General features: G+C 40.0%; 1 protein-coding gene across 1 annotated transcript; it reads right to left on the bottom strand.

The window, feature by feature from the left end:
- Positions 1-3,014: 3,014 nt before the first annotated feature.
- LOC139465869 (melatonin receptor type 1B-like) lies at positions 3,015-5,255 on the bottom strand. Its single transcript, XM_071247832.1, has 2 exons — positions 5,186-5,255; positions 3,015-4,492 (listed from the first exon to the last, which is right to left on the bottom strand). The coding sequence occupies exon 2, from the start codon at positions 4,490-4,492 to the stop codon at positions 3,494-3,496; it is 999 nt and encodes a 332-aa protein (XP_071103933.1). The 5' UTR covers positions 5,186-5,255; the 3' UTR covers positions 3,015-3,493.
- Between the last annotated feature and the right edge of the window lie 11,868 nt (positions 5,256-17,123).

Below are 17,123 nucleotides of genomic sequence, written 5' to 3'. Positions count from 1 at the left end.
ATTGTCTCCACGTTGTGCTCTAATTAACATATGCCACTTGTGTTCCCTTAAAGTTATTTTGAGTGTTCTATCTGTATTGACTAGACTATGGTAGCTAGTTTGACCACATCGTCGAGCTGTAAAATTGACACCGTGTCGGAACATTTGATACACAATACACAAACAGCTGCCCAGTGAGTGGACTACCTGCTCTTACATCACAAGACCAGTGAAGATCCGGGGTAGAACAGATCTTCAGCAACCCATGCTTGCCGTAAAGGCGAGAATGCTTGTCGTAAGATGTGACTAACGGGTCGTCAGGCTCACTGACATGGTTGATGCTTGTCATCGTATCCCAATCGTGTTGATCGATGCTCATGATGTCAATTCCTGGATTGTCTGGTACAGACTCGATTATTTACAGACCGCCGTCATATACTTGGCAATATGCTGGAGTGCGGCGTTAAAAAACAAACAAACAAACAAACAAACAAACACAAAAGCTATCTTTATCACAAGCACAACGACGAGCGCAGTTGAGTGAGTGAGTTGTGACTTTACGCCGCTTTTAGCAATATTCCAGCAATATCACGGCGGGGAACACCAGAAATGGGCTTCACACATTGTACCTATGTCGGGAATAGAACCCGGGTCTTCGGCGTGACGAGCGAACGCTTTAACCACTTGGCTACCCGACCGCCCCTCCATGAGCAGAATAAGCTCCGAGCGACACATCCTGCACAATCAATCGGAATATCAGGTCACCTTAACGTCTACATGTCATTGAGGTGGAACATTTCATAAAGTTAAACATCTTTCCACGTTGATGTCAGAGGGTGAATGAGTGAGTGAGTTGGGTTTAACGCCGCTTTCACCAGTATCCCAGTTATATCATGGCGTGTCAGCTTAATGTGGGAGGAAAGCCCGACGTGATTCAAATCTCGGGCGTTTACCACTTCGGTGAAACCCACGAGCATGGGTATGGTGCTGACATAACTGGAAACATAACTGGCAAACTGGGATTAGAACCCACTATATATATTTTTTAGCGTGTCAAAGGGACGCAACTCCGCACAGCGAATTGCAGCACCTCAGACGACTAGGCCACCCGTGCCCCCTCGTAGATATAAGTATTACAGTTGCTACTTTAACGGTGCAGAACAAAACTATGAGGAGGATCCCGATCTACGTTCAAAGGCTATTATACGTTAAGGTTTGGGTGACAATGGGATTATTGACAGGGAGGCACAGACATATAACAGATCATATTAGACAAGAACCCACATTACAGTACACAATACAAAAAAATCTAACATAACAATGTGTTACCAGTGTCACGCTGTGACAATATCACTGTAACGTTTGATTAATCTCAGCTTACTAAACACTGTAAGCTCCAACTATGATAGGACAAACACTATCAGTTTCATGGCCACAAACTAGGGCAGCCAAGATGTTTGCTATCTCACACATGTAACCCACTTTCACAACGGGACATGGTGTAAACAACGAGACCAGACAGTGTTACAACTGCTTAATGGCGGACACATATGGTCCATGGCGCCACAATGCGCTCTGCAGAGTTGCGTCCCTTTCAGGGTGCCAGGAACCCGTGATCGTGGGTTGGAATCCCAGATTCGCCCTGATTATGTTTATGGCTTTGTCGGCACCATTCCCGTGATGTCCTCCCACATGAAGCGGACGTGCAGCTATATACGTGAACTCCCTCACTCGCTCACTGACTGAGTTTGAAAGTCAGCAGTTCAGAGTGAGTGAGTGAGTGAATGACAATCAAACCAGTGACTGATAACATAAGAACACACACCCTCCTTCGTGGGGGTGGCTGAGTATGGTTTTACGCCGCTTTTAGCAATATTCCAGCAATATCACGGCGTGTCTAGTGAAAGAAGAAAAAATTGCAAATTCGTGGCCACGATGAGGTAAGTGACATATCTCTTGTGGTGTTACAGTGTATTATTGTTTTCGAACTGTCAGCCCATGCTATCACTCACTGGTTTGTCTGATGCAGGTTCGACTGCGTATCACATCGTCGCTGACTTTTTTGTCAACTGAAATGTCTGGAAACCTCTGTTCTCAGCTTCATAATGTTCCACGCAGGTAGTATATTTGAACGCAGGTTATGCATATATGGAAGCATATGCACTTTCTCTGTCTACAACTATTCAAGTCAGTCAAACAATGGCTTATGGTTTCATGCACGATCGCATGGATCACTGCTTCTGCAATCATCACATGATACAGAGTGTGTACAGCTGTAGTTGATACATGTTAGCTTAAAGGCCGTCTTAAGTATCTTTGCAATAATATCTACATTTATGATCGTAAATATTGTTACGTATTAAAAAATCTTTAAACAAAATATGTGACTGTCATGGGTTCGGATGTGTATGTTGTGAAATGCTCGGTATTCTTCCTTCATGTGTGACAATATTGGAATAAACTTATATCTCATTGTATGACTGTGTGTATCAAACCTCCTCAGATTCACAAGTGTCTTGAAACCGCCAGGAGAGGTGTCTGTCTACCTACTCACGTTACATTAATCTATAATCAGTACAATAATGTCATTCTTGCTGAATGGGGACGGTGGGATAGCCCAGTGGTGAAAGAGTTCGCTCTTCACGCCGAAGCCCTGGGTTCGTTCCCCACATGGGTACAATGTGAGGCCCCCATTTCTGGTGTATCCCTCCGTGATGTTGCTGACTTTTGCTAACAAAATGATTTTCAGAATGGAGCACAGATAAAAACGAAAAATGCATACTTAATATAAAACGTGTAGAGGCGGAATGCTCCATTGTTTTAAAAAATGTATAAAACAACGCAGCTTATACTGTCCTTTCTGTTTACTTTATCAATTTATTGATACTGCCTGTATTAAATTGGAACCCTAACGGGTTACAATTGTATGTAACACCCGCTGCAACTGATCATGAATACGGATATCTGTTTAACCGGTTAGTCCTGTTAGACAAGATACCACTGTGCCTATCACAAACTTCGACTCGGAAATATAGTTAAACACATATACACCGTGAAACGTTCATTACACTTGCTTTACTGTTGAATCGTATACAAACACGTTCATAAACTAAATGTCAACACGAATGAGACAAACAGATTATTACCAATAATCAACTTGATAATGTTTATACCACAGTCATCACAGTTTGGGTTCGTGATTACCCGTATTAATGAACCTGTGTAAGAACACATGTTTGTAACACCATCATTGATACCACTGCATAGTCACTTTACAGTCTGCAGGGAGTTCCTGTGGAAGCAGAGGCCGCCAGTTACCTATGCCTTACCCATGCCTGTCCTACAAGGTAAGTAAAGGGTGTTCAGGCTCAGTGATTGGTTGATGGCGTATTATTGTACCATGATAGCTGTGGTCGATGCTCATTGCACACTATCACATAGCTAGAATATTGCCAATTGCGGCGTAACACAACAAACACAACATCATATGACCCAATGGACGACATGTTATTTGTTACCGTTTCATTGGCTCCTGCAGTTCAAGTTTCTCCGTTACCATATGACTGAAATAGTTGTTCTGATTAGCATTAGTCAGTGCTGCAGGACCTTCCAGATATTGCTGGTGCGTGTAGTAGGGAGGAGGCTGGCTGACAAATGGCTGTTGATTGGCGTTGGAAGGTACCTGGCCTTTAGCTATTGATCGGAAATCTTTGTCCAGAAACCAGAGGAGTGGGATGATCATAGATTTAGCGTAGGCAAAATAGCCCAAAACTATTGATAGAATGTAATACCAGCCGCAGTCGGAGAAACAAGTGCTCATTGCCAAAGATAACACTTCGCCTGGGAAGAAGAGAGCAACTGTCAAGAACGAGGCTACGATAAGATCCACCGGTGCAGTGGAACTGGAAGAGGATTGATTCAACTGCCGTCTTCTCTTTTGATGTACAGCAATACTGACCACTGTCGTGATGATGGCGATGAAAGATGGAACCCAATAGGACAAGGCAACAAGAGCTCTTGCGTATTGCACAAGCGAATACAAACCACACGCTCGAGCACCAGGAGACTGACCGTTGACCATTATTGGCACCAGAACGATGATCGGTCCAAGAAGAAAGAACGCGACGAGAATGCATGTAACCATTTTCTTGCACATTCCTTGATACGATGAAACTGTAGATTGAAGTATGAAGTCCATGTTCAGTGCAATGACGGCAAAGCAGCTGTTGGCAACAGTAATGGAACCGCATGCATATAATGCCTTCAAAGTTGAACACGACATATCGATTTCCTGTGCAACCAGCGTGTGTGTCCACATCGGGAGGGGAAATATTCCAACGAATAAGTCTGCCATTGCCAAGAACAAAACAATGACATACTTTGAATTCTGTCTGAACTCCTTTCTTAACAAAATAACAGCAATTAGAGCCAGATTGCCGATAATGATTCCTATTGCGAAGAAACAGTTGAAGACGATCTGTGCGATTGTGTTGCCATACAAAACAAGTGCCATCTGTGAAATAAAACAAAACAACAGTTAACATACTATTGGACATTTGTAAAATCATAATATTGTTTAATTATTGATATATGAGTTGAGTTTAACACCGTTTTGAACAGTATTCCACTTATATCACCGTGTGTCAGCTTATGTGATGCAGGTAACACACCTGTACCACTTTGGTGAATCCCACGAGCACGAGTATGATGCTGACAAACCAGGAAATATAATCAGGGCGAGCAGGGACTCGAAACCACGATCATAGATTTCTTTCGAGCCCGGGGGATACAACTCTGTACGGCCAATTGCGTCGCCTTAGACGATGGGCACCCGTGCACCCTACTCAATAGTATGAGATCTAAACTGCGGATATATCTTTTGCACATTTGTATACTTTAGGGTTAACCAACAGGTAAAGTGTTAATATTCAAAGTAAATAGAAAACAGGCCAGGAAGGACACAACATTAAAACAAGTATAGTCATCTGCACAAAGAAACGTCAACTAAGATATTTTAGATTCGAATTATATAACCTGAATACAGTCAAATCCCGTTAGTCCAGGCGGCATCGTTGCCATAGAAACACCGGAATTAACGAATGTAAATAATGTAACGTTTTCCATACATGAAATTTCCAACGGCGGGTGTCCAGACGGGCCGTAACACTTTAAATTTAGAACAATATTCCGAGAAAGATATACAAACCTTGCCAAGACGTTTAGTTTAGTTCTGTGGTCTTCTCGCATCCAACTATTACTTAACTACCCGTACAACCTTTTATCAGAGACAAATTCGGCTATTATTAGATATATACCTCATTTCAAGTCACGTGGCTGATAACATTGCAGCAACCATGGAATGGGTCATAGACATATCACGTGACAAAACCTAGCAATTCGCCACACATTTTGTCCATTGGAATTAGTTATCAATTTATTTAGAAAATATGTACATGTCATATATTGTTTATGACCTTGTTATATCGAGGGACGCTGTGGTTCTTCTGCAGACGAATAATTTCATGTAATGAATGACGCATGAGTAACTCTGGCATACGTCAGACAACGGGGCGTTATCAGCAGGTGGGGCTCAGGGTAGCCTGGCTTTGCGCAATGAGCACATGGATTGGGCTGTCGGTGTTTTTTTCAAAATAACTTAGGAGAATGGGGACTTTCCACTAGAGCAACAACAAAGGAATATATACACGCACACGCACACGCACACGCACACGCACAAACATACATATGAAAGTTGCCGCTTCCACATGTATCGAAATGTTCACTGAGTGGAACTGTGCGGTTGCGTGGCTGCTAAATTTGTGAACGGTGAAGATTTATACTTCCTTTTCATTGAAGTTCTGTCTTCCCCATATTATTCTCATTGCACCCACTACAAACAATCAAGTATAAAACATTTCTAGTATTACAAGTATATTTTGTTTAACAGTACATTTAGTATCCTTTGAAATTTGGACTGGACAGCCTTCAATTATACTTCCGCAAGTAAAGCAAGAAACCTGCTGAGTAAAAAACAGAATATTTAGAACCTGTCGAAACAGGTCTTTAAAGGGCATTTAGAAGTGATACACATAAGGAAGAGAAGTTATGGAAGTTAACTTCTTTATTATGAGGAACACAGCGTTTCAGAACATATGCTTACTCCTTCATCGGCTAAATGAATGCCTTACTTACTTTCTTACTTATATTGGAGATTTTACGTGCGCTTTCCGACTGCAGCGTATTTCGCACACGGGCCCGGCCAAGCCATTTAATGTGTTTCCGAAAAAGGGGAAAAAGTTGTTTGGCAATCCAGCAGGGCTGTTTTAGTGGTTGTTTTTATAGAATTTTGGAAATTTTGAGATTTGGAAAAAATGCCAAGAGGGTTTGGGGGGCGAACTAAGGAACCTGAGTATGGAAGTTTGTTAGTTTGATTATGTGGTTTGGTTTTGGTAGTTTATTGGGGTTTTAAATGCGATTTATTAGTCCTGTTTTGATTAAGTATACGCCTAAGGCTTTGAATTTTTTTTATTTTATTTTGTGGGTTTAGGATTGCTTCTAGAGTAAGAGCCTTATTTAGATTTAGGTTGGTTTGTAGTGTAGTTCGGTGTGTTAGGTAGTGGGTGCAGTGTATGAGTGCGTGTTCTTGTGTTTCTTGTTGTTTGCAATGTGGGCAGGTTCCTGTTGCGTGTTTTCTGATTATTTTGAGGTTGTTATTTAGGTTGGTATGTCCTGTTTTGAGTTTAGTAATTACGCTGTCGATTTTTTTGGACGGATGTAGAATACTATTTGTTTGCCTGCCTTAGTTAAATCGTTTGAGCTTTTTAGTATTTGATTTATTAGTTCAGGGCGGTTTTTGGTGTTTTTATTTTGGAGGGCTTGTAGTCCACTGAGCGAGTCGGTAAGTATTAGGATTTTTTGTTGTTTTTTAGATTGTTGATTATGAAGGGCTGAGGCCATGCCCATTAATTCGGCCGTGAATATTGATTGATTGTTTGGGAGTCAGTATGATTGTGTGGCTTTAGTCGGTTGTGTGATGTGGACTCCGAAACCTGTGTGTTTGGAGATCGGATCTGAGGATCCGTCCGTGTAAATGTGACACCAATTTGGCCAACTTTCATGAATGTATGCTAGTGTGGTGGTTTTTGCTATGTTTGGGTCGGTTTGTTTATTTATTGTGCTAGCTAGTGTTATGTCTATTTTCGGTGTTTTAAGTTTTGGGGTCAAGATATTTGATTTTTTACAGTTTTGTTTAAGATTGTTTATTTGGTGTTCATTTAAGTAATTGGTTATTCTTTGGGATATTGGGGTAAGTAGAGGGTGTTTTCGAGCTAGGGCTTGGTTTTTGGGGCTGATATTTTTGTTTATTAGGTTTTGAATTTAGTGGCATTTCTCCTGTTAAGGCCTGGAGTGAAGTGTAGGAGGTGCCATGTTAAATGCGTGTTATAAATTTTAGAGCCCGATATTGGATTGAGTCTAGTTTTTTGCTTAGGGATTGTTTTAGGGTGTCGTATATGGCACATCCGTAGTCTATTTTAGATCTAATTAGTGATATATAGAGTGAGAGGAGGGTGTCTTTGGAGGCCCCCCAGTTTGAGCCAGTAAGGCACCTAAGCGTATTTAGATCTTTGCTACATTTAGTTATTAGATTATTTATGTGAACGTCCCAGGAGAGATGTTCATCGAAAATTAGTCCTAAGAATTTGGTTTGTTTTAGGAATTGGATTGATTTAGGAAATGAATGCCATGAGCAGAGAGCATATATATGTACATGTAAAGACAACAAAATAAAGAAGATAACAAAAGGTGGAAAATATCAATGGGTAGAAACTAACAAGGGAAGCCAACAGATGATTGGCGCTGATCGGTGATTAGTAATAGACAACAGAAGCCACCACTTTACAGCTATTAGCGCTAATCTTGTGGAAGCCAGTGCTTAAGTTATCATAGATAAATAATAGGCGATGGACAATAGGCAAACGGGAGGCCGGGGGTAATAAGTACTGATAGGTGAAGACTGGACATAGCAATGGGCAAATGGAAGCCATCTAGGTAATTACCATCGACAAAGATCAAAGCAATAAGTCCCAAGCACTAGGCAGATAGGTTCCCTGGTCACGGTTCATGGCTGGCTGGTGTTTCCCGATGTCAATGGCTTCTTGTAGTTTTCTATGTCGCCGGTTGTTGTTGTTGGTTGCCAAGACTTTGGTGGCTTTCCAAATGATGTTATGGTTTTGGTTCTTCAGGATGAGTTCGGAAATAGCGGATTTCAGGTCGAGTTTGTTAACAGAGGTCTGATGTTCTTTGAGTCTGGTGTTGAGGGATCTGAGGCTTTCTCCAATGTACTGGTGGCCACAGTTGCAGGGGATCTTGTATATACATCCTCGGGGGTTGGGACTTGTTGGGACTTTTTGGCTTGTAGATGGGTCTTGATGGACTTGCCGCTAGAAAAGGTTACATCTATGTTTGCTTTGTTCTTGATAAGGCAGGAAATCTGATGGTAGGGTATGGTGATTCTGATGGGCGATGGGGCTGGTTTGGGCCTGGGATCGGAGTTCGTGAGGGTCTTGCGGATGGTTTTGGAGACTAGTTGGGCAGGATAGCTGTTAAGGAAGTGAAGGTTTCCTTGAGATGGTCCAGTTCACTGCTGAGGGCATCAGGGTGGCAAGTGGATTGGCACGTCGGGTGAGGGTGGCGATGATGGCTTGTTTATCTGGGGATGGTGGCAGGAGTTGTAGTGGATGTTCTGGTCTGTGTGTGTAGGCTTACGGTACACTGATGTTCTTAGTCCATCATCTGTGGTCTGGGACACGTCTAGGAAAGGAAGGTGCTGATTGGTTTCGTCACCATGGTGAACTGGATTCTCTGATGCTGGGCGTTGAGATATTTAAGGAGCTCTGTGGGGTCTTTCTGGTGGGCTATGGTGGTGAATGTGTCGTCTACATTTCGGTACCAGCAGATGGGTTGGAATGGTGCCGAGGAGAGGGTTGATTCCTCGAAGGAAGATTTCAGTGATGAGTGGAGACACAGGGGAGCCCATTGGTAGTGGATTTGTTTGTTGAAAGTGAAGTATGATGTGTCAAAGCAGCTGAAGGCTAGGTTGATGATGATGTCTATTGTGAGTTTTACAGTACATTTAGTATCCTTTGTAAATTTGTACAATAGGAAACGCTTACGTTCAGCAAGGCGGTTAGTTGATATGATAACACAGTCGTCAAAATCCTTTTTACAGGAATGTTAAATTTGTTCTTTCATAGATTAACTAATGGTATCTCTCAACTTATCTTAAAATATTTTCTCTAAAAATCCAAAAATAAGGGTTGCATAGGTTCGGACAACATTTGTACCCATGGCTACTTCTTTCTTTTGTGGAAAATAACATCCATCAAAATAAAACATGTTATTGGTATTAAGCAACTTCAGTGCATCAATGATTACTTCATCCGAAAATCCATCTGTTATTTCCTGGCGATACTCTTACAGCAAGTATCTGAAAGCGTCCAATCCGATTTCAGTTTCAATATTACAGTCGAACTGAGACATCCAAACTAACTATGACATATACCGAAATACTGAACTCAAAATATAAAGTTCACCAGCCCAGAACCCCTTTTAAAAAAAGCCCTGTGATTGCATGCCTCTAGACATCCTAAAATCCATTTGTCCAAATTGTGTTTGTCTTAATTCGGGATGTGTATTGCCTTGATTGACAGCTTTCTTTTGAGTTTGACATCTCTAATGGCCATTTGGACTATTAAATATCACCAGTAAGACCTGCAGAATTCAATGAATGCTGTCATTTCAAATTTTAAATTCAAATAATCTGGACCACACAAACCAGTGACTGAAATCATGAGCAACGATCCACGCCACTGGGGCAGCATGAACCTTAATCAGCTAAGTCACAGAACTGCACCAGCAGATCTTGATATGTCGCCTCTTACGACCGCATGTTGGTTTACATGGAAGTCAAATTGGAAATAAAATACTGGAGTACGAGGTCGTGAAATGGTTAAAGGGTTGCATTCAATATGCCCTTTAGTTTCATGCTGAACTCTGTATTTTGACAAATCGAATTCAATGCTTAATGACCAGAAGCACAATTGGGAAATTAATTGCCCTTTGTTTGAGTATGTAGCTTTTTGGTCCACGAGCGCCAGCACAAATGTTGTGTTCGATGACAAGTTATATCCTTCAACGTTTAAACATGCACTAAGATTAAAAGTTGAAGGTGTTTCGTTATTCATATAATAGTTTTATTCATAATATCACACCCTTCCCTCTTGAATCTAATAAATGAACTTTAGAAAGGACTACATGTTATATGTATATAGAATAAATTGAACGAGAACAACTAATGATTTACAGGTGCATTATACATTGACAAATGTTAACAAGCGTTATCAAACAATATGTCCAAATAACTATTTGGGCAGTCATCTTGCAGATTTAGACATGGAAACGATAATTATATTGATTATCATAAAAATGTATATCATGCATTTTAAAAAAGGTCAATATACAAATCCTTTTATATGTTTTCCCTTCAAACATACAGATGAAGTACATAAATGTTTTCCCTTCAAACATACAGATGAAGTACATAAATGTTTTCCCTTCAAACATACAGATGAAGTACATAAATGTTTTCCCTTCAAACATACAGATGAAGTACATAAATGTTTTCCCTTCAAACATACAGATGAAGTACATAAATGTTTTCCCTTCAAACATACAGATGAAGTACTTAAATGTTTTCACCATAAAGTCCCATGAACGACATTCGAGGGCGCCCTTAAACCGTAAACTCATTCATTTACCAATACGAATGGAATGGTCCAGTATAAAGAAAGAAAGAAGAAGAGGGCGTTTAAGTTTACAGGTCTCAGTCGCATGGCAGGAGTACTACTGTGCGGTGTCAGGAAATAAGTACTTACTTTTTTATGGAAATTTGTGTAAATGTCGGTGCTATAGGTGCATGCTATCGGTGCATGCTTACGCTTTTCGTGAACACCTCGTGTCATCACTGATTTTCAGTGGTCCAAAGCTATTTGCCCTTTACACCAAACGAAATCTGTTTAGGCGGATAATCTAGACTGGTTATTCTCCAGCATTGACAATTTATAATATAACTCCTTTAATTCAAACTTTCTTCGAAAATTAAATCCAATGCTAATATGCTTGTGAAATAGTGATGACTGACAGATTTGACGTTAAGCCGGTTTTCCTGCCAGCTGAAACTGGAGGTACACACTGTTCAACGATCATAGCATAGGCTCAAGCATGTACCATTATGGATCCAGGTAAATATCGACCCATTTGAATACTATAATCCGATCCGGTTATGTGAGTAAATACTTTTGAATTTGGTTATAAAGTGTTTGTAAAATATTATGTCAAAAATATTTTTGTATGACTCCTTTAATTCAGTCTGTCTTCGGAAATTAAATCCAGTGCTAATGTGCTTGTAAAATAGAGTTGACTGACAGATTTGACGTTAAGCCGGTTTTCAGGCCAGCTGCAGGTACACACAGTTTCATAGGCTCAAGCATGTACCATTATGGATCCAGGTAAATATCAACCTTTTAAAATGCTATACTCAGTCCCGGTTATATGTGATGACACTGATTAATGTATTCCATTAGCAACCAGTTGATCGGGGTAAGAATAGAAAACTATGCAATCCGCATTGATGCATTTATACTACCAGTCAATCCTTATAAAAGATTTAAGCAACAGTGTTACTACAATACATTTTGAAATGCGCTAAAAATCGGATTTGGAGATGAATGAGAGGGAGGTGACTACGTAATGCTATAAAACAACGCTGCATGTCAATAAATTATCAATCATATCTTTCGCAAACACCCAAATTAAATGAAGTTTTACTCTTTACTGTCTACACCATCTTCTACGATTTGAAGTATTCTACGGATACCCTTTTCAGAGGAAAGAATACACACACACAAGTGAATAATGTCTCTTCCGTTTAATACTTGGCTCCTCCGTTCTCAGCCTCATAATGCTCCAAACAGGTAGTATATTTGAATTTGTTATGTGTATATGGAAGCATATGCACTTTCTCTGTCTACAACTATACAAGTCAGTCAAAAATGGATTATCGTTTAATGGACGATCGCGTGGATCACTGCTTTTGCAATCATCACATGATATAGAGTGTGTTGTTGATACACGTTAGCTTAAAGGCTGCCTTAAGTATCTTCGCAATATTATATGCATTTATGATCGTAAATATTGTTACATATTAATGAATCCTTAAACAAAATACGTGACTGTCATGGGTAGGGATGTCTATGTTGTGAAATGCTCGATATTCTTCCTTCATGTGTGACAATATTGGATTAAACTTATGTCTCATTGTATGTCTGCGTTTATCAAACCTCACATTCACAAGTGTCTTGAAACCGCCGGGACAGGTCTCTGTCTACCTAGTCGCATTACATTAATTTATAATCAGTACAGCAATGTCATTCTTGCTGAAAGGGGACGGTAGGGTAGCCTAGTGGTTAAAGAGTTCGCTCTTCACGCCGAAGCCATGTGTTCGTTTCCCACATGGGTACAATGTGTGGAGCCCATTTTTGGTGCATTCGGAGGACAGCCATACCCACTCACTCTTGCAAAATGATTTTCCAAATGGAGCAAGATAATAACGAAAAATACATAGAGTAGTGTAGAGGCGGAATGCTCCATTCTTTGATTAATGTATTAAACAACGCAGCTTTTACTGTCCTTTCTGTTTACCATATCAATTTATTAATACTGCATGAACTAAACTGTCGGCCTAACGGGTTACAAATGCATGTAGCTCCTGCTGCAACTAAATACAGATTTCTGTTTAACCGGTTAGTCCTGTTAGACAAGATACCACTGTGCCTATCACAAACTTCTAGTTAAACACATATACACCGTGAAACGTTCATTACACTTGCTTTACTGTTGAATCGTATACAAACACGTTCATAAAGTAAATGTCAACAAGAATGAGAAAAACAGATTATTACCAATAATCAACTTGATAATGTTTATACCACAGTCATCACAGTTTAGGTTCGTGTTGATTACCTGTATTAATGACCCTGTGTAAGAACACATGTTTGTAACACCATCATTGATACCACTGCATAGTCACTTTACAGACTGCAGGGATTTCCTGTGTAAGCAGCGAATATATCTTTTGCACATTTGTATACTTTAGTACAACATTTGTATACTTTAGTACTATATTTTGTTTTACAGTACATTTAGTGCCCTTTGCACTTTGGGCTGAACAGCCTTCAAATATATTGCTGCAAGTAAGCCAACGTTTGTCACCACACTTACAAACAGAATCAAATTTAGAACTTGCCAAAAGGTTTCGTTGTACCATGGACAATGTTTTTCATGATTCCGGGTTGGAATTAGCTTTAAATTGTTCCCTACATTTGCTCTTTAACAGATTCCGAGATTATCTCTCAAACATATCCTCTCAAAATCCAAAAATGAGGGTTGCATGGGGTAGTTAGGGCTACTCCTTTCTTTTGTGAATGATAACATCCATCAAAATATAGCATGTTATTGGTATTAACCAACTTCAATGCATCAATGATAAACTCATCCGGTTAGCTATCTGGTATTTCATGGCAATACTCTTTCAGCCAGTATCTGATAGCGTCCAAACCGAGCTCCGTTTCAATATTAAAACACTGAAATACTGAACTTCTCAAAATACATAATTGACCAGCCCAGAACTCCTTTTTTAAAAACAAACTGTAAATGCATGCCTCTAGATATCATAAAATCCATTTGTCCAAATTGAGTTCGTCTTAATTCGAGATCTATTTTGCCTTGATCGATATCCATCTTTAAATACTTTCAACCTTTAGTACTTTTTGACATTCATAATGACCATTGGGTCAATATAATGTCATCAGTAAATAACTGGAGAAGTGCTTACATCATGGAGTGACACTGTTGAATGCAGCCACTTCAATATTTTAGATAAACGAGTCTGGACAACACAAACCAGTGACTGAAATCATGAGCAACGATCCGCGTCACTGGGGCAGCTTGAACCACAATCAGCCAGCCCAGAACCCCTTTTAAACAAAGCCCTGTGAGGGCATGCCTCTAGACATCCTAAAATCCATTTGTCCATTTGAGTTCGTCTTAATTCGGGATGGGTATTGCCTTGATCGACAGCTATCTTTAGATATTTTCAACCTTTTGTACTTTTTGAGTTTGACATCTATAATGACCATTTGGATTATAAATATCATCTGTAAGACCTGCAGAAGTCCTGAATGCTGCCATTTCAAATTTTAAATTCAACTTGCCTGGACCACACAAACCAGTGACTGAAATCATGAGCAACGAGCCGTGCCACTGGGGCAGCATGAACCTTAATCAGCCAAGTCACAGAACCGCACCACCAGATCTTAATACGTCGCCTCTTACCACCACATATTTATTTACATACGTATAAGTAGTTGAATTCCATTCTAATCTAGGTAATTTCTAATTCTTTATAGGTCTTCAGCTACCCATGCTTGCCGTAAAAGGCGACTATGCTTGTCATAAAAGGCGACTAACGGGATCGGGTGGTCAGGTTCGCTAACTTGGTTGATGCATGGCATCCATTCAAATTGCGTGGATCGATACTCATGCTATTAATTGCTGGATTGTCTGGTCAAGACTCGATTATTTACAGACCGCCGTCATATGGCATGCGGCGTTAAACAACAAACAAACAAACAAAAGTTATTCCTAATTTCCATTTGGAATTCAAATTGGAAAAGAAAAATACTGGAATACGAGTCTTGTGAAGTGGTTAAGGGGTTGTCGAAGATGCATTCAATACATTCATGAAGTGTCATGGTCCTGTATTTTCATGCTGCATGCATGATCCCGATTGCGTGGATCGATGCTCATGATATCAATCACCGGATTGTCTGGTCTATACTAGATTATTTACAGATAGCCGTCATATACCTGGAATATTGCTGAGTGGGGCGTTAAACAACAAACAAACAAACAAACAAAAGCATGTATGAAAACTTTGTATTAGGACAAAGTGAATTCAATGTATACATACAGAAAAAAGTTAAGCACTCCCTAATATATTTCGTTATTGTTTGGTTCCAATATTTGTATCAGTCCTGAAAGATATAATTACGGGAAGAATTATTTTTCCTCGTGACCATGGCAAGAAGGCGATTATCAAACGCCACAAGATCAGCATGCATACCGCAGGAATGTCATGTAATGCCATTGGTCGGAAATGGGGACATCATGGCACTGTCGTAAGCCGTTTAGTCGAGAAACATGCTCAGACCGGTGATGTACAGGACCGTCCCAGATCAGGAAGACCTCCTGTGACGACACATCGCGAAAACAGGGACCTTCTTCGTCTCATACGCCGAGAACCCTATTTAACAAGTACTCGTCTGAAACTGCTGTGGTTGCCCAATCGTCGTTTCAGCACCAGAACCGTCAGGAACCGACTGAAAACAGCAGTACTGAGTGCTAGACGAGTCATAAAGCGTTCCTTGTTGAGAGATCACCACAAAGCTGCTCGTTTAGCATGGTGTATTGCGCGATAGAACCCGTGCTCGTGGGTTTCACCGAAGTGGTAAACGTCTAAGACCTGCATCACTTCGGGCTTTCCTCCCACATTAAGCTGACACACCATGATATAATTGGAATACTGTTAAAAGCGGCGTTAAACCCAACTCACTCACTCACTCACTCAAACATACAGAAGAAGCAGATAATCTTTTTCACCTATTTATTTTGACAATTATTAATATAAATCCTTTAGTTCAAATTGTTTTCGGAAATTAAATCCAGTGCTAATATGCTTGTGAAATAGAGTTGACTGATAGATATGAATTTAAGCCGGTTTTCCGGCCAGCTGAGAATGTAGGTACACACAGTTTCAACAATCATAGCATAAGCTCAAACCTGTACCATTATGGATCCAGGTAAATATCGACCCATTTGAATACTAAAATCTGTTCCGGTTATATGTGATGACATTGATTAATGTATTCCATTAGCAACCATTTGATCGGGATAAGAATAAAACAATATGCAATCCGCATGGATGAATCAATACTACCAATCAATCCTTATGAAACATTTGATTAACAGTGCTTCTATAAGACATTGGGGATGCGCTAAAAATCTAATTTGGAGATAAGGGTGGTGACTCAAAATGCTTTAACTCGACGCTGCATGTCAATAAATTATCAGTCATTTCTTTCAGAGACACCAAAATTAAATTAAGTTTTATTCTATACTCTCTACACCATCTTCTACGATTTGAAGTATCCTATGGATACTTTTTTCAGAAAAAAGAGTAAACTCAAGTGAATATACTGAATCCTTGGCTCCTCTGCTCTCAGCTTCGTAATGCTTCACACAGGTAGTATATTTGAATTTGATATGTGTATATGGAAGCATATGCAATTCTTTGTCTACAATGGCTCAATGCGTGGGTTATTGCTTACACAATGCGTCATTGGTGTACATTAACGTTAAAGGTAGCCTTATTTACTTTCGCAATATTATCTGTATTTGTGATCGCAAAACGTCTCACGTTTTAATGAATCTTTAAACAAAATATGTGACTGTCATGGGCAGGGATGTCTATGTTGTGAAATGCTCTGTATTCTTCCTTCATGTGTAACAATATTGGATTAAATGTCTCATTGTATGACTGCGTTTATCAAACCTCACATTCACAAGTGTCTTGAAACCGCCAGGAGAGATCTCTGTCCACCTACTCGCATTACATTAATTTATAATCAGTACAGCAATGTCATTCTTGCAGAATGGGAATGGTGGGGTTGCTCAGTGGTTAAAGAGTTCGCTCTTCACGCCGAAGACATGGGTTCGTTCCCCACATGGGTACAATGAGGCCCCCATTTCTGGTGTATCCCTCCGTGATGTACATCTATACTCACTCACTCTTGCAAAATGATTTTCCAAACTGAGCACAGATGAAAACGAAAAAATGCATACTTCCTACAAAAAAAGTGTAGAGGCGGAATGCTACTCTTTTTTCATAAATGCATAAAGTAACGCAACTCATATCTGTTCTTTCTGTTTACTTTATCAGTTTATTAATACTGAATTAAACTGTCGAC

Source organism: Haliotis cracherodii, unplaced genomic scaffold, assembly GCF_022045235.1.
Source record: "Haliotis cracherodii isolate W230 unplaced genomic scaffold, xgHalCrac1.p SCAF_1, whole genome shotgun sequence".
NCBI classification, from domain to species: domain Eukaryota; kingdom Metazoa; phylum Mollusca; class Gastropoda; order Lepetellida; family Haliotidae; genus Haliotis; species Haliotis cracherodii.
The sequence above is the reverse complement of the archived record's forward strand: the minus strand, read 5'-3'. Positions and strand labels throughout refer to the sequence as shown.

What these genes read in the sequence shown, in the direction of transcription:
- LOC139465869 (XM_071247832.1), bottom strand. Translation starts at nt 4,492, where the DNA reads ATGGCACTTGTTTTGTATGGCAACACAATCGCACAGATCGTCTTCAAC.